General features: G+C 39.8%; 1 protein-coding gene across 1 annotated transcript in view; it reads right to left on the bottom strand.

The window, feature by feature from the left end:
* The window catches only part of pde10a (phosphodiesterase 10A), a 103,627-nt gene extending 85,557 nt beyond the window's left edge, over nucleotides 1–18,070 (bottom strand). The window contains exon 1 of the mRNA XM_016249626.1: nucleotides 17,287–18,070. Coding sequence (XP_016105112.1) covers nucleotides 17,287–17,350 — 64 coding nt within the window. The 5' untranslated portion in view covers nucleotides 17,351–18,070. The remainder of the gene's footprint in view (nucleotides 1–17,286) is intronic.
* Nucleotides 18,071–18,659: the final 589 nt, after the last annotated feature.

Below are 18,659 nucleotides of genomic sequence, written 5' to 3'. Positions count from 1 at the left end.
TTTGATTGGGGTTTCTGTCCACTGTACTGTAGTTGGAGCTACCACTAAAATGTGAAGAAGAAGAAAAACACTCTGGTTACAATGCATAAATGAGAACAACTTAAGTGTAAAAAAACATGACCTTTAAACGTCTGTCATCACAAATCGATACAGGTCAATATTTTTACTTTACTGTGGTTGATGTGTAGGTAAAAGTGGCAAGGACACAAGGACAAATTATGATGACAAAAACAGTCCATTTAAAGTATTCTGCAATTTCAAGGGATTTGTGTAGGGCCCTATGATTTCTGTGATGTGGAATATGCGGATGGAATCGTGGAATCCAGTCATAAAAAAATGAAATTGACTGTTTACTGCATATCACATAACGTCACAGAAATTGGCAAAATTTGGATTAAGAAATAAAAAGTATGACAGTACACTTATTCAAATTATGATATGGACTAGTGTCTTTGAATATTTCGCTGCAAAAGACTGCTATTTAAATATGACTTGATCTGCTTGTTCTGCATTTCTCAGAGTGAGTGAGTAGCGCAGTTCCCTTGTGAGGGAACTAAGACACTGCGTGATGGTGCTGATGCTATGGAAATACTTTGAGTGAGCTGGTGTCTGAAGCACATGTAAAAACAACCCAATCTTGATCTGTGGTGTAATGTAACGAAGTAATAATACTTTATTTTATTAATTTTTTTCCGCACAAAAAGTATTCTCGGCGCTTCGTAAAATTACGGTTGAACCCCTGATGTCACATGGATTATTTTACTGATCTCCTTGCTACGTCTCTGGACTTGGGAACATTTCAGTTGTATTGCTGTCTATGCAGGGTCAGACAGCTCTCAGATTACATCAAAAATATCTTAATTTGTGTTCCAAAGCCAGTGTTTACCCTGCCATTATACTAGGCGGGCAGCCCGCATGCAGCGTCAGAAGCACGCACTTATGACAGTCATATCAACGATAGTGTTTAGTGATGTCCGGTTCGCGAACGAATCGTTTGATTTAACTGGTTCTTCTTAGTGAACTGGTTGAACCAGTTCACCAAATCGGTCTGAATCGTTTGAAACGGTTCACGTCTCCAGTAAGCATGAATCCATAAATTACTTAAAGCTGCAGTCCGTAACTTTTTGTGTTAAAAATTTACAAAATGTATATATTAAGCGATTACACCATGAATACATTTTCCAAACCGTGTTTTTGGCTTGTCTCTGATGTAAACAGGCGCCGAAGACAAGCACATGGCGGAACATGTGAGATGAAAAGTGCACTTTCACTCTCTGACAGCGGATGGCAGCATGAATAATAATAATAATAATAATAATTAATTTAAATGCAGCCGTTACCCTGGAAATCCTGTAAAAAAAGCAGCTGCACTACTTTCTGTTTCTGAATCGTGTTTAAATGATTTAAACAGCCATTCAGATTTGTGTATTTGCTATGATGTTCATCACAGCGCCAAATACTTAAATATTTAGACTTAATAGGCTATTTATTTTCAAACTTTTTTTACATTTTAATCTGGACTACAACATGCCCTAGATATTGTTTGAAAGTGTTATGATTTTTTATTGTTCGGTCACACTTTACATTATGGCTTCATTAGTTAACATTAGTCAATTCATTAATTAACAAACTGCCAATGAAAAATTCTTCTGAACATTCATTAATCTAAGGTATTCCAATATTTAATAACAGGTTGTTAAAATCAAAAGTTGCAACTGTGTTAATTAATGAGCTAACATGAACTAAGACTTGTATTTAAAAAAAAAAGATTTTGCACTTTAATCTGTGTAAAACTTTTAACTTTATACATTTTTCTGAATTGCTTTATTGCATTTAAATGTTATTTTTGTTATTTAACATTATAAGAAACATTACTGCCTTTTACTATATTTGGGTGCTTAGTTGCAAAACTTAATTGTAAACTTTTCAGATCATGATTACGAAAATTTAACTGATTGAAGTTATGATTACTGGCTTTATATATTTGAATGTGTATTTTCATCCCGGCCCGGGACGATAGACTTGATATCATTACGTCATCGCGAATGACGTCATTACGTTAGGGCGTAAAAGAACCGATGAGCCGTTTTTTTGAACCGGTTCATTGAAATGAACTGTCCGAAAGAACCGGTTCGCGGAAAAGAACCGGACTTCCCATTAGAGCCCTGCACGGGCCTCAAATATAGGCCCTAGTCCGGCCCTGGCCCGAGATGCTCAGGCCCTAGCCCGGCCCTTGTCCGACAGAATCAGAAATTCTTGGCCCGAGTCCGACCCGAGCCCGTCTTTTTTTTTTTTCTGTTTTCTCCCAAAACAGTTTATACTACTGTTTCAGCTATATTAAAATAGTTCCGTTTTGTATGTAATGTCAAAGTGATTATATTTCTTTTCGTTTTTTATTAAGTTAATTTAGAGCATTTGGAGCATTTAGTTTGGAGCATTTTTTTGTTCGTTAAATGTAAGTTTTTGTTTTTTAAAGTAACGACCAATCGGCCAGCGGCAGACAGTGAGTTGATCATGTTTGATCAATTTAGCCTTCTCAAATCATCACTACTTGCCTAAAATAAAATCTATAGATATAAAACAGTTCAAGCATATCACAATGTTAGTTTAAATGTTTAACCTATTTAAATGTGCCCTATTAGACGCATATCTAATTGTTTGTGCGGAGCGCTAAAGTGCGCTTTACAGGACATGGAGGCGCCGGTGCGATCACTTGCATTGGAAACAACTTAAAATATGCCGTCATTTTTGCTCATAAAGGTAAGAGTAATACATCACTCGGAACTGTAAAGAGTCTGCTTTTATTTGTGTGCGCTCACAAGCAATTTAACAAAGAGTGAAAAATTTAAGGGGGTCTGAATACTTTCCGTACCCACTGTATATCTATAGAAAGCTTTAAATTACTACTTTAAAACTAAATAATTCAAATCAAAAACAAAAACTCTTTCATTATAAAATCTGTAAAGATGCATTTCTCTCTAAAGGCGCGTCCAATGAGAAGATGGCGAGATATATATATATATATATATATATATATATATATATATATATATATAAATACACACTGAAATGAGTGTACTGCATGTACAGCTTGCTTATTGTGCTCAAGAGCATGATCTCTTTAAGTCCATACAGTATGTCATATTATCAAGAAACTATGCTTCTAACCACAGGTTGAGCACTGTAGTTCTAACCACACAAGTTTTCGATGCTTTTTGCGAATGTTCATTGGAACTATTCAGTTTCAGGTAACATCAAATCGCTGAACTATGTTAGTTACGACAGAACTTTCAACGTTATTTGGCTAACAATGCTTTTGAAAACATGTCCCTAGTTGATTAGATATGCATCTGGTTCCGAGGAGTTAGATGTTGAATATAGTGATTGAGTTGATGCAAAGAATAAAAAAGAAAAAGAAAAAAACCCCAGCTTTCATGTACTGGATCAGGCTGGATGAGGAACCTGTTCTCAGTTTCTTTCGACCTGTATGTTATTGGCCTGATCTATCTTGAGGAGCTAGATGTGATGGGAGTTGTGGCAGATGTATCCAGTGAGTCCACACTTTCTGTTTCATCTACTACACATACTCAAGCACGTTTGTGGTGTTTTCAACATCTGCTATGTCACTATATAAGGAAATGGACTCCATCTCCAAACCTGATCTGATCTCACTTCATGAACATTTCACCACCTCATTTTGATAAATTTATCACCAGATACACACAAAGGTCTTCACTACAAAATTCCAGAATAAAAGTTTGGTTTAACTTGAAGAAATTATGACTTGAAGATATATATATATATATATTTACTGTACTGTTTGTACTGTCAGAGTAGTAATAAAAATAATATAGTTGATTAAAACATAAATATCAAATTTTTTCATCCATGTGTTAATTTAAAATGTATACCTCTGTTGTGCAGCATCTTGTTTCCCAAAGACTGAGAATAATTGTTCAAATTTAATTTGGTTACATATAAAAAAAAAGAATTGTTAAAGTTTTATGCATTCATTTTATTACCACTGGTTTCAAGGTTTCTAAGATGTTTTGAGTGTTTTTTAGCTTGTTGCTGTGGTTTAAACAGTCGGGTGTCAAAACAGCTCACCCACAAGTCTCTGTGATATTCTGGACTCTATATATGGCTCCGGTCCCTCCTTCAATGTAAACCTACAGGATTTTTCCTATCATTGTAACCAGTGTTCAAACTATATCGTGGACTTTGGGGGAGCCCACTTGTTTTTGTTTTTGTTTTTTTTTGGGGGGGGGGTTAGTGCGCTTGCGCTTACAATGACTTAAAGATACATAACAGCTACAAGTGTATGCACTACTTTATGCAAGCACTATATAGGATAAATCACTATACAGGATTTACCCTATTATACTTTATCGACACGATTTGATAGGTGAAACAACAAACAGCCACCCACAAATAGTCTATAAACAAAGCATCAGGCTGTCTTTGAGTTCACATGAACAACGGTTAACGTAAAGTTACTCGTCGTCAGGCTACAGAAGAATACCATAATTCCTCCGTTCAGTTAGGCCTAAGACATCGAGAGTCACGCAGACCTATAACAACCCAGCCACAACACATAATTGCGAATAACATGCCTTACCTTTACACAGAATCGACAACAGAGTCCAACGTTTATATTTTTTCTACGAATCTTTGAGTTAACATGTACTAAACATGAGTGGAATTTGCACCGCAGCGCCCCTTCACCTTGATGCTCATGACAAAAATAGAATGTAGCCTATAGTTATCTTTATTAAAGTGAATTAGGTTTAAATCGCCGTCATGCCTGAATGAATGATATTTTTGCAATTTTACACATAATAATCCACGATGATCACATTACACAAAACTGAAATTAGACATCAAAATAACACATTGTAAATATTTTTTTGAGACCCCCCAAAATTTCACAAATCACGTTTTCAGAGGAGCCCATGTCTTATTAAGGGGAGCTGAGCTCCCCCGTAGTTCGCACCCTGATTGTAACATCAGCAAGGCAAAAAACATAAGCCTGATTTCTTATAAAAGTAATATCACCCTTCTCAACAAGCTATATGACTTGAGCAACCACTCGTGTCTGTAGCACAGAGTGGGATGAGTTATGTGCCACATGTTACTATTTAAGGTTAGAGGTTTATTTAAATATCTAATCCTGAGTATGAGACACTGTAATAGTAATGTTTGACATAGCCAACACCACTAATAAAAAATCGTACTGAGGAAAAACTCAGGAATGCATTTACTGGCCAAACAGTGTTTTGTGACTGTTACTGCAAAAAGAGAGAGAGAGAAAAAAATGATATAATAAAATATGCTTATTATGAGCCTTGACAAGGTTATGAATGCTTTATTATCTGAGTAGATACCTCTTCTTTATAGGGTTGGGAATCGAGAATCGGTTCTAATTCAGAACTGATTTCACTTTCACCACGACAAAAGAAGTTATGTTTTAGTTGATGATGAAGAAATGGAATCATTAAGTGGATTTGGAACAAAAATCATTCAATTCCTCACGATTCCCATCCAAACTTCCTATATGCCTCTGTTGAAGCGATGGGGGAGGAGTGTTTGATCTGACAGCACTTGCTCTCGCAGGAGGCCAAAGATGCTTATTTTCACCTGCCACATCTGGAAAACTCCTGTGTCCGGCAGAGCAATGGGACCAAAAGATAGCTCTGACGAGAACAGCAGACTCACAGTCTGCTTTTGGAGATTCCTAACAGAAGGTCATAAAGGAGAGCTGGAGTTCAGTGTCAGCTGACATCATCAGAAGAACAGGGTGCTGAGTAACAGAGAGAGTGTGTTCATGCCAAGGAAATGTTATGAGGATGACCCATAAGTCTATCAAATAAGAAAAAGAGCTTAAGTTCTCCATATTTGGGAAGTCGTGGCCTAATGGTTAGAGAGTCGGACTTGTAACCCAAAGGTTGTGGGTTTGAGTCTCGTACCGGCAGGAATTGTAGGTGGGGGGAGTGAATGTACAGCGCTCTCTCCCACTTTCAATACCACAACTGAGGTGCAACCTTGAGCAAGGCACCGAACCCCCAACTGCTCCCTGGGCGCCGCGGCAAAAATGGCTGCCCACTGCTCCGGGTGTGTGTTCACGGTGTGTGTGTGTGTGTGTTCACTGCTGTGTGTGTGCACTTTGGATGGATAAATGCAGAGCACTAATTCCGAGTATGGGTCACCATACTTGGCCACATGTCATGTCACTTTCACTTTCATTTCAAATGTTCTTCTAATGTCATCACAATGTAGCTGAAATATATTCGAGGTTTCAACAGTAAGGATGGCCCTGGGCTGATGTGAGAAGCCTTCAGGAATGGAACAGAATGCAGGGGTCTGGAGGCACATTTTTAAACTTGAACTATTTTTAACTTGACACAGTCTTAAAAATGGAAAACGTTGACAGTTTGATGAACTTTTACTAACTTGCTCAACAGGATTCTCCTCAATCTGTTGCTCTGCCATGACTTTAGCTGACCTGAAACAGAGAACTAACCATATAGAAACAATGTTAAAGGGGAGGTCTAATGTTATTTCATGCATTCTGACATATTTACACTGTTAAAAAGTTGGATTCTCATGCTAAACATGGTCAAAGTTAAAAAAAACAAACAAAAAAAAAACAAGTTGGACATATGACAAGAGTATTTCTGTGCCAAATAAACTCCTTAAGGGTTCGTATAAGATTTGGAAAGTTTTTTTTTTCTTTTCTCTCAAGTATGGCCCTGTATGATGTCATAAAGGGCAGAATTCCTTTTATGGGCACTCCTCCCGGAAGAGCATGCGTACAAATCAACCAGAGCAAGAGCAGCCCATCAATGTGCTTCACTTGGGTTACGGAAGTCGTCGTCAGCACTGCACAGGACTTGCTTGAGAAGGATTTGTCATTTTGTTTTTAGACCACAAACTCAACAGTCACCAAAGAAGTGTGTTTTTGGTAGTGAGGGAAATATAGCCTTGTTCAGCTTCCCAAAGAACCCAGCATTAAGGGAACAGTGGATGCACTTTATTTCTCCTGGGAAGCAACAGAGTTGTGCATGTGTGTTTGTCTGTTCCCAACATTTTGGTGAGGAATGTTTTATAAACAAATTAAACAAAATTGAACTCAATAAAGTTTTAGTTCCCGTTTTATTTTTGTCCATGTCACAACTTGCAGACGATCACTACGCAAAAGCTGTGTGTGCTCATGACTCTTTAGCTCCTTATGAAGAAAGCAATACTACTCTATAGGTACTCAAGATTAACATGATATTGGCAGAGTTGCAGTCTGAAACATTTCGGAATGCAACAACTTACAAAATCGACCTTGCAAAGCCATATGCGTTTACGTTCATGTACTTGCATACCCTTGTGAAAAAAGTACACTTTAGCATAATAGAGCACCAAATTAAAAATAAAAAAAATTAAAAGAACACACTTACATGCGAACTGAATGTAATGTTTTATGCGACACTTAATTGCATGTTATTTACAATTAAATTAAAATGTTTAAATGCAAATAAATACATAAAATAATAGTTTAAATGCATATTACATAATTAACTTAAGAGAGCTTTTTTAAACTCAGTTAAGTAGGACTTAAGTACATCTTTCCATGTAATTTTATAATTACTTGTATTGTCTTTGAAATATGGTTAAAGTGTACTACCAAATGTACTGACAGGTATTTAAGGTAAACTAAAACATACTTGAATGTAATTTTGATTAAAACTTGCATGTCATGCATTTAAATATATTTGTAAAATATGTAATGATGACGTTGCAAATAAAATATATTTTAAAGCATGACAAAATATTATTAAACAATTTAAAAATGTATCTTAGAGTAAAACTTTTAGTTTGACATTACAAAGTGATTTTTTTAAAGTGTACTTAAGAGAGTCAAGAAAGTGTACTCTATTTATATGCACTTAAGTGGCCTTTTAATTAATTAATATTATATGATGTTTTAAACATACATCTAAGATTTGAAGTACAGTACAAGTGCACAATGAATAAAGAGCACTTGTTTTTCACATGGGTAGATTATGTCTCAGGCTTTAAAATCAACATGTAACAGCATTTGCAACACATTTGATTTCTAATGTCATATTCTAATGTGAATATTCAAGGAGAAAAAAAACGTCTCAGGTTATATATGTAACCATGGTTCTCTGATTAGGGAACGAGACACTCCGTCCTCTAGGGGTCGCTATGGTATATCACGCCTCGACATGACCCGTGTCTGAAGCATAAATTCAAAACAACAACAACACGTTGGTCGGCGACAGCCTATGACGTCACTACCGGTGCGACCACAGTATAAAGAGGTGCCGGGAGAACACGTAATCCGCTTCTTCGTCTGAAGCTTGCATCCGAAGCATGGCAAGGAAACTAGAGGACGCAGTGTCTCGTTCCCTACTCAGGGAACCATGGTTACGTACGTAACCTGAGACGTTCCCTTTCAAGGGAACTTCGAACTGCGCCCTCTAGGGGTCGCTATGGGGAATGGTATACCCACGGCACCATGCTGAGGGGAGTGCATGCCAAACCACAGGCGAGCACTAAGTACCAACTCTACCAAAGCTTCATGGAAATTGCCCCTGGGACGGTTAGACGGTTGTCAGTAACATTATCCCCTACGGCCAAAGGCCTGTGCTACATACCCCATAAACTTACCTTTTAGGTCCAGGACTCCTGGGCCCAGGGTAGAGCTCAAAGGCTTGGAATCAGGAAGCAGAGATGTTCACAAATCTTTAACTTGGAGTCCGAGTCAAGTCTGAAGTCTTTATCGCTGGATAAAGACTTCAGTCTGAGTCTCGAGTCAAGTCTCGAGTCTTTGGTCACGAGTCTGAGTCGAGTCTCAAGTCATTTAATGTCTTGCTAAAAAAAATCCCATTTAGAATCCTCATGTATTGAAATCTTCCTATTTACGAAGCTATTTTATAGGCTATAGACAAAATATATGTTCTATGATCTGCTTTTTTTCAGGCTTTTCCTCCTGAAATCTATACTATTTTAATATTTTATTTAAAAGCATTATCTACTAAAAATGTCTACAATAATCAAAACGTTCTCATCTTGAGCAGAAAAGAAAGATAGTCAGCAGTTTCAAAGTTTAAGTTCTATACGAGCCGTCTAACAACAATTTCCCAATTATAATTACATGATTCTTTTGAAATGTTCTTAGCCTACAGATTAATAATGCTAAATGTAGATCAGAAACATCTTGCCACATCTGGTTTGAACAGGTTATGGATACATAAATAGATAATAAGAAATAGAACTATATTTGCAGCATTGTTTTTTCTGCTGTGTTCTAGTGAAAGTAATCTATAATTTTGCTGCTCTCAATATTTCTGTTGTTGTTAAAATAACAACAGTCATCCGCGCCGGCGTGCATCCGGAGACAGAGAGAAAGCGCACGGAGCAGAAAGAGCTTGAATAAAGAGCATTTGGCTTTAGATAAAAACACTACAGTAGCCTATAGCGCTGAAAGATATCTACCATAAACGACCCTGAGTGCTTGTTATGTGATCCACTCCGCTGTTTTGACGTGCTGGTCACTTAAAATAGTGCTGCTGTTATGGCTCACAGTCCAGATGCCGGGTTGTGGATGCGGTCTGCCTTTTCAATATCAGTTTTATAAGGTTTAAGACTCGAGTTGCTTTTAAAATATTCACGAGTCCTTTTCCTCGAGTCGAGTTAATTCTAGAGTCATTTCAGGTCGAGTCTGAGTCAAGTCTGAAGTCTATAAAAATGCAACTCGAGTGCAACTCGAGTCCGAGACACTAACTCGAGTGCCCATCTCTGTCAGGAAGAGATTCCTTTAAGGCGATACGACCAAGCGCCTAGAATCTTAACTAGGTCTTGGCCTGTCACCCAGAGGGCTACCGCTTGCTCTGCAAGAGCTTGCTGAAGGAACTGTCTCAACAGACCCCTAGTAGCAACACCCTGTTAAAGTAGGTATCACTGAGGATACATAGGTAGAGTGGTGCCCAAGGTGGAACCGGGGCCTAACCAGCCGGTCAGAAGTGTGCAAAGAAAGGGCACGAAGCTGCAGCGCGTAACCCATACCATACAGGATTTTTAGAAAGAACGCAAAATGCTTGATGTGCGAACTTACCACAGCGTGGATTTTAGGAAGTGCACAGAGACTTTGCGTGCGCACATACCATAACATGGATTTTAAAGATACCATTGCTAAGGGGCCCTAGAGACTGTTCACCAGACAGACCTAGAGACATTATGTGACCGTGGCACTCTGAGGGAGTAGTGCATAACATACACAGAGCGCACATCGATGGAACCCACGGAGTGGGGAATTCAACTCCTCTGAAGGGGAGAGAACTCGAACGCTCGGAAGGAAACAGCACGCTCATAAATAACCCTCTACAGTGAAGGGAGCGATGCTTACTAGATTAATGGCATTGTAACCCCAATCCAGCCTTGTGCTCTCTACCCGATAGAGAGCATGGGTCCTGCTTTAACCAGACCCGTAGAGCCTGGAGACAACAGGGCCCAAACATGCATTTTTTTTCCGCCCTGCTCAGAATGTATCAACAGAATTAGGAAGGGGAAGATGAGGGCAGATGTTAAACCCCCCGAGGGAGATGAGTAGATGTTTAGGTCTTACTCTGGTCCGGACGAGAGCGTTGAGAGCACCTCGTCTGGATCACCTCCCTCAGGTCTTGCCTACCTCCCTTTGACCCGCGCTTCCTCCTAGCCCCACCCGCAGGTGGGAGAGGGGCACGAGTCGCGACACTAGTCTTCTATGCCCGTCTGTGATCCGAGACGGGCCAGGACCCCTGCGTTGTTCGGGCTCAGACCTGGACCTTCGTGGAATGAAGGTTTTGAAGTCCGCTGAGCACGCCTTCGCCTCCCTAAACTTCTCGACCACCATCTCGACGGAGGTACTAAAAAGTTCGGAAGATGATACCGGAACATCGAGGAGAAAGCCCTTCTCTTTCTTCCCGATATCTGCCAGGTTCACTCACAGATGTCTCTCCGTTACTACCATGGCCGCCATAGATCTTCCCATAGCAGAGGCAGCCTGCTTAGTAGCATGGAGAGCAAGATCCGTGGTGCGGCGCAGCTCAGCTACCTCATCAGGGGAAAGGCCCTCCCCTTTATCCAGGTCTTTCAGCAGATCAGCCTGGTACGCCTGAAGCACCGCCATCGTGTGCAACGAAGCTTGACCTGCTGCTGCGTATGCCCTGCCATTTAAGCCTGAAGGGGCTTAGATGGCAAGGAGGGAGCCTTGAGAGAGGATGTCTCACCTACAGAGCGATAGCTAGCCAGCGTCTCGTCTATAGGGGGCATCCTCTCATAGCCGCTTTCGCGCATCCCCTCGATGTTGGCATAACTCGTATGCTGGAACCTATGGATGTGGGAGGAAAACGGCCTCTTCTCAGTCTCAACTTCTTCGCCCCCCTCAGACATCTGGGCAGAACCCAACAGAGTACTGGTCACTGGATCAGATGATGTTAGGGAAATCACATCATCATCATCCAGCAGCTCACCCTCATCAGCGGCAGACGAGCGCGAGAGGGAAAGCCCCTCTTTAAACTCATCAGCCAGATCCCGACGGAGGTACCAAAAAGTTCGGAAGATGATACCGGAACATCGAGGAGAAAGCCCTTCTCTTTCTTCCCGATATCTGCCAGGTTCACTCACAGATGTCTCTCCGTTACTACCATGGCCGCCATAGATCTTCCCATAGCAGAGGCAGCCTGCTTAGTAGCATGGAGAGCAAGATCCGTGGTGCGGCGCAGCTCAGCTACCTCATCAGGGGAAAGGCCCTCCCCTTTATCCAGGTCTTTCAGCAGATCAGCCTGGTACACCTGAAGCACCGCCATCGTGTGCAACGAAGCTTGACCTGCTGCTGCGTATGCCCTGCCATCTTTATACTGTGGTCGCACTGGTAGTGACGTCATAGGCTGTCGCCGGCCAACGTGTTGTTGTTGTTTTGAACCGATGAGCGCGAGAGGGAAAGCGCCTCCTTAAACTCATCGGCCAGATCCGCCTGCCATCCCCACAAGCTCATTCTCCTCCGTGCCTCAGCAGCTGCGGGTCCTGAACCACGGGGAGCAGACGGCTGCCTCACCTTCCTCTAAAAGAGAGAAAGACGAGAGCGGAGCTTTTTCATAGAAAAACGCTTGCAGTGGCTGCAGATTGCCCCCTCGAGGACATCGCGTGCGTGCTCTTCACCCAAACAAACGATGCAAAGATCGTGTGTGTCATCAGGTGTCAAATAGCGAGGACACGGATCCACACACCTCTTAAACGTCTTACTAGTGCTTGCCATGACAAGGGAAGAAAAGATCATTCTTACCACCGGAATGCACGCTTCAAACAAAACAGTCACTTCAAGACGAAGAAGAGGATGATGTGTTCTCCCGGCGCTTCTTTATACTGTGGTCGCACTGGTAGTGACGTCATAGGCTGTCACCGGCCAACGTGTTGTTGTTGTTTTGAATGTACGCTTCAGACACAGGTCATGTCGAGGCGCTCCCCATAGCAACCCCTAGAGGATGCAGTGTCTTGTTCCCTTGAAAGGGAACTTATTTGTTACAGATCTTTCACTCTTCTGTTAGAATTCATTGTATAAAAAGAATATCTGAAAATGTTGCCAAGAGAATTAGAAATCAACCATCTCAATAATAATAATAATAATAATAAATTTTTTGTTCAAAACCAGACAGGAAAGTATTGAAGAGAAAATGGAAGAATTGGAATCAGAACACAACGCAGGCCAAACATGCACTTGCATCACTCGCATGAGCTTCTACATGCCAATATATGCCATAATTCTGACAAATGGGCTTTTGGTTGAGGCAAAACTGAAGTCAGTGGCACTATTTGTGTATTAAGGCACATCTTAAAGAAAATTCCACACCATGTCTAATGATCTAATGTGTTGTTTTAATGATTAAACCAGTTAAAGTGAGCATTACACATAGGCAAATAAATATGTAATGACTGAAATGCCTATTTCTCAGTAAAAACCGATAAAAAATCAAAAATTTATGAACTTATCTTCAACTAGTCCATCAGACACCATTTTTATTCTTTCCACCAAAAGGTGAACCATCTGAACAGGATTGTGGGATATCACATGCATCAAAGAACACATTAATAATGCCTTTAACAGACCAGATAAAAACAGCTTAATAGACAGGACATCATGAAAACATTGGATTCAGACAGTCCTTAATGTCTTGCTACCTTCATAAATCAAGAATGAAAAGATGCATTTGAAAACTTTGTCAAATTGTCCAGTTGTCCACTGGCCGATGCTGGACTTTCTAATGACATTTTCAAAAGTGCGTCTCGACATTCTGTATGTCTGGCAGACTGCTGAATGTATATCATGTGAAGCTGATTCATTGACTTGTTTAGTGAAAGGCCGTTTGAGAAGGGGATTCACTGGGATGATTAAATGACATCCAGCTGGGGGAGGAAGTGTCTTCGATGAGCGTTTCTTGCATGACAATGCAGCATTCTTCATTGAGTTAAGCACTCTGTAGATGGCCTGTCAGATCACATTAGTGTTGACCTGGAGTAGCCTCAAAAACGGCCTCTGTGGAGAGGTCCATCACACACACACTGGGGCAGGGCTGATATAAAACAACACCACACCACTGGTAGCATGCCTCATCCCAAACATTCGGATAAAATGCGATCAAAAGACTGAACAACTTTTTCAGATCTAATCTGTTGCAGGGGTGAGATAACATCTTACTACATACTGTCAAATTAAATTTCCAAATTCCAAATTGCGTCTTGTGTTGGTTTGGGTCGTTTCGCTTTGTTCAGCACATTTATTTAACTTTTACCATGCAATGCATTAAGTAATAAAATGTTTCTAAATGTAATGTAGGGATCCTATTTAAATATATATATGTATATATATATATATATATATATATATATATATATATATATATAATAAATAATTCTAACCCCCAAAGTCACCCTTAGAGGGAATCACAAGGAATCTATAAATTAAATGATATATAATGCACTCAAGACTGATTGGTAAGACTTTCTATCTATTTCATTAAAAAGAACTACCTCATAAGAATCATTAGTAACACTTTACAATAAGGTCGTGTTTGCTAACATTAGTTGACTACATTTGGTAACGTGAACTAACAAGGAAAAACATTTCTAAAACGTATTAATCTTACATTAATTAATCTTATATTAAAATCAAAAATTGTATCTGTCAATGGACCTCAGCTAACATGGATTTGTGTGATTTCACAAGACTTCCATAATAATCCAAAATTTTAAATAAAAAAAATAAAAGATACATGCCAAAAAAACGTAGAAAACAATGCTGTATTTCCATTGTTTGTGTGTGGTGACCTGCTGATATCAGCAGCCTTGCAGAAAGCAGCAGGAAGCGAAGACTCAGCACTGCCTCTGAGAGATGCAATGACACACCAGCCGCAAGCTCCCTTCAACACACCGAACATCTTCACCACACTGCTCCACTCCTGCACTCTTACCACAGAGCACTGCAGTAACATGAATGCAAAATGTAAAAAAAAATCATCCAGAATGATTCTACGAGTCTTTTTATTCCTGACTGATATTGATATTGAATTTTTCTGGGATTCTCCATTAATATGTAGTTAAGCATCTAAATCACATGGCCTGTTTCATGTCCCAGTCTCATTCCCTCTTTCTCTCCATCCACTTTCCTGTCATTCTAGGCTGTTTTGTCGAATAAAAACAATAATAACAAAAAAACGCATACAAATATGTAGTGCAACTTCTAAGTACAGTATAGATCGCGAATAAAAGTTTATTGTAATCTCTGTCCTGTATAGAAAAAGTAAAAAATTAAATATTACAACACAAAATTAGCTGTAGGTCTTTTTTTAATTTGTGGACCGCAGGAATAACACACTGCTAACTGTAAAAGACAAAATGCAACTGAATAGAATTGTCTATACAGTTAGCACAGCAAAATAAATAAACCTCCCTTTCTGTGCTGCTGATGTCAAAGGCCACGAGTCTAATCAAAATCTACAATATTTTGAAACATATGAATCTGTCACCAGGTAGAAACCAGATGTCAACACGGACAGGTTGCATGACATGCTTGAAAACCATGAGTAAAACTACACAAAGTATGGAAAAATACAACCCAGACTGCAATAAATACTGTTTGATTTGCAGCGTGGATAAACTTGGTTTGTGCAGACCAGAGTGTGTTCTGTGCTGCAAATTATCAGCTGCCGACAGAAAACATCATTATTCATGAGACATTTGGAAACCAAACACTCTTACTACAACAACAAAGTAAAACTAAAATATCAGTGTTCTTATTAAGCCTATGTTTTGTTATAACATTTGCATATTGATGGGCCTAGGGGTGGGCAACATGACCAAAATCTTACAGTATATCACAATATGAGTAATAATTTTATTTCACAGTAACACCCATAAATAAACACACTATATTTACCTCTTGTTGGATGAATGTACATACAGTATAGGACAGATGCATGGTAAATACAGAAGTTTATAGACAATTACTTTTCTGACCCTTTATGCCTGGTATTTTCCAATAATGTTTTAAGGAAAATGCTCTACAGTGTGAATAGTATGAATTTTGTATGTATCCACTGACTGCAAGGAATTACACCCTTCTTATGAGAAAACATTATCACAAGCAGACATTTCGAGGTACTGTAACCTCAGTAAAGCCTGTGACATTCTTGCTTACCTGTCATTAGTACCACGGCACACCGCTTACGTGGTGCCCTCATGTCAATATGTTCAATGCTAATTCTGCCATAATGTCCATCAGAGGAGGTCACCAAAACAATCTCGACACTATTGTCCCTCACGCACACTTTGAGCTGCTATGCACTGAGGACAACATCCAATAATTCCTCTGCATGTGAAGCTCTGAAAAAATACAAAGTCTCTAACAAGTGTGATCTAAACAATTTCATTCTGATAGCTTACTGTGGCATCAGATCAAAGTGTGCAGGAGAGAGTGCTGATTAAGTGTTGCCTTTCACTGTTTATCATTTTTACATTGTGATCATTTCGATCTGCTTGGGACGTTTGTGGGACTTTTTTTTCGTGACTGACATAGTTTTTCAATGCACTAGGTTAGTTGTAGTGTCTAAATATAGTTTACTCTTTACCATTATGAACAGTATGCATGTGAAAAGAAACAGCTTTGCTTCTGCCTGTTCGCTACTAAATATGGTTTCTTTCTAAATAAATTAATAATTGTCATTTGTGTAGACTTGCATTATGATGAACACTCAATCAAGCTTTGTCTTGCACGGTAGCTAAAATATATTTGACTGTTTTTCTTCCTCAAGCAAATAGGCAAAATGCCACATGAAATTTTTATAATCATATGTAAAATAAGCAATTAATATACTTCTAGTGAATTTATGAGTATAGTAACAACAAAGCAACAAATCGCTGAAATAAGTTACCCATTTCAACATAATGCATATATTATTGTTGCAGCTAATAAATCTCCAAATGTGTATTTGTAGACAGTAGACACTGAGACTAAAATCACAAGTAACACCCAACAAGTCTTGCTTCATCCATGAAAACATTTTAAAGATCCTGCATGTGATTTCTACTACATATTAAATTACTGTATGTACAGAAAACATCTGCTCACTATGTGATGTATTAACACTATTAGTAAATGTAGATGTACAGCAACAGGGTTAATAATGCAACTCTGCCGCTGATTGGTAGCCTAATCAAGGACTAAATTAATTAGCGCGGGATTTTTTTTATTTATTTTTTTTACAAACAGGTCCACTGTTTAGTCTCTGCAATTCTTCAATAAATAAATGCATGCTTATGCATGCATGCATATGACACTAAGTTACATGCCAGTAGAAAATAGTGACTCGTGTCTCCTCTCCCTGCATTTTAAAAGAAAGAGGAAATCACAAAATAAATTCATTTCCACACTTAATTCAAATAATGAAACATCACCCTGTCTCACATGTATGTCCCCAACCAGCTACTGCACTAAAACTTCATATCAACAAACATAACAGGTGATGAGAGACAATTATATAAACAACTTAACTGTAATAGACATAATCATTCACACGCAGCCGTTGCGCAAATATTGCCAGCCAAACTTCACGTTGGAAAATAGATTCAAAAGTTTGCCAGAATGCAGCTGCAACGCAGTGCAAGTGCTCAACAAAAAAACGTTACATTTTGTGACACCCTTAGTTACTAGTACGCAAGAGTAATAATAAGTATACCTACTTGAGCCAAGGAAACAGTCCGTAAACCTTCGGAAACAGTTTGTGGAAGGCGGACCATCTTCCATGTCTGCCCGCAAGCGAGTGATGATAACTCTTGATATGATATGCGTCTAGTTTAATGTCGACCCACTTTTATAAATGAAACGATCCGACACTGAACAGCCGGATGACATCAAAGCGCGTCAAGTCTATAAGGCGCTATAGAATGCCGTGTTTTACGCGCACTGTAGTATCTACGTCCAATATGTAGACGCGCCCCGTCCTCTCCTCCAAGTATAATGTTGACAAATGAAGCAAGGAGGCGAAGACGGTTTGTCTCGAGAGGAGCCGGAGAACGGCACTGAGAGCGGCGGCGTTCGCGTATCTCCTCCCCGGCTGCGCCGCACTCTGGCGCAGCTGTTCTGCTCCGGACTGCTGTAGTGTGTTTTCCCACTGTTCAGGGGGGGAATGGGGGCGTCATTTCTCAGGGTTGGACATCCTCTTATGTTATAGTGTCGAGGCAGGACGTTGGAGAATTCATATAAAAACAGCGTGTAAGGACAAATGGGTGTTTATAAGTGCTTCCACTAGAGGCCATTCTTCGCTATAAAGACATGTTGGTGCATTTCGGGGTCTTCTGAGTACATACAGCTGGGATTTGTTTCTTTAGCTTCTAGATCTCAAAGTCACAGAGCATATTTTAACACAGGTAATACCGTTGGTGCGTAAAAATCAAGCTGTCAGGAGCCATAAACGACCGCATATTTTGTGATGAGGCAGGCAGCAGATCTGGAGAAATCAACTGTTTGCTGCTGCGGACTGACGCGCTCTGACGACAACACGCGTCAATGTGTGTGTGTGTGTGTGAGAGAGAGAGAGCGCACTCGTGTGTGTGTGTGTGTGTGAGAGAGAGAGAGAGAGCGCACTCGTGTGTGTGTGTGAGAGAGAGCGATAGAGAGAGAGCGCGCACTCGTGTGTGTGTGTGTGTGAGAGAGAGTGTGAGAGAGAGAGCGCACTCGTTCGTGTGTGTGTGAGAGAGATAGAGAGAGAGAGCGCACTCGTGTGTGTGTGTGAGAGAGAGATAGAGAGAGAGAGCGCACTCGTGTGTGTGTGTGAGAGAGATAGAGAGAGAGCGCGCACTCGTTTGTGTGTGTGTGCGTGTGTGTGTGTGTTCTGTTGGCTGAGGGCAAACCTCAGTTTTTCGTTATGGCACAGCTTACTAATGACAAACTACTCCTGCAGGAACGACGTTTTCCCCTTCAAAAATGTATATTTATGTAAATATATAAACTACAAATAGACTACTGTACCATCCGATATTGTATGATTTCTGTGCAAACCTTCGTCGGCACATTTTTTTCTGCAAAAGTTGAAAATTACATTAAAAACAAGCAT

Source organism: Sinocyclocheilus grahami, unplaced genomic scaffold (genome assembly GCF_001515645.1).
Source record: "Sinocyclocheilus grahami isolate Dianchi unplaced genomic scaffold, SAMN03320097.WGS_v1.1 scaffold944.1, whole genome shotgun sequence".
In the NCBI taxonomy this organism is placed as follows: Eukaryota; Metazoa; Chordata; class Actinopteri; order Cypriniformes; family Cyprinidae; genus Sinocyclocheilus; species Sinocyclocheilus grahami.
Note: the sequence above shows the minus strand (reverse complement) of the source record. Positions and strands in the feature narration are given on the sequence as shown.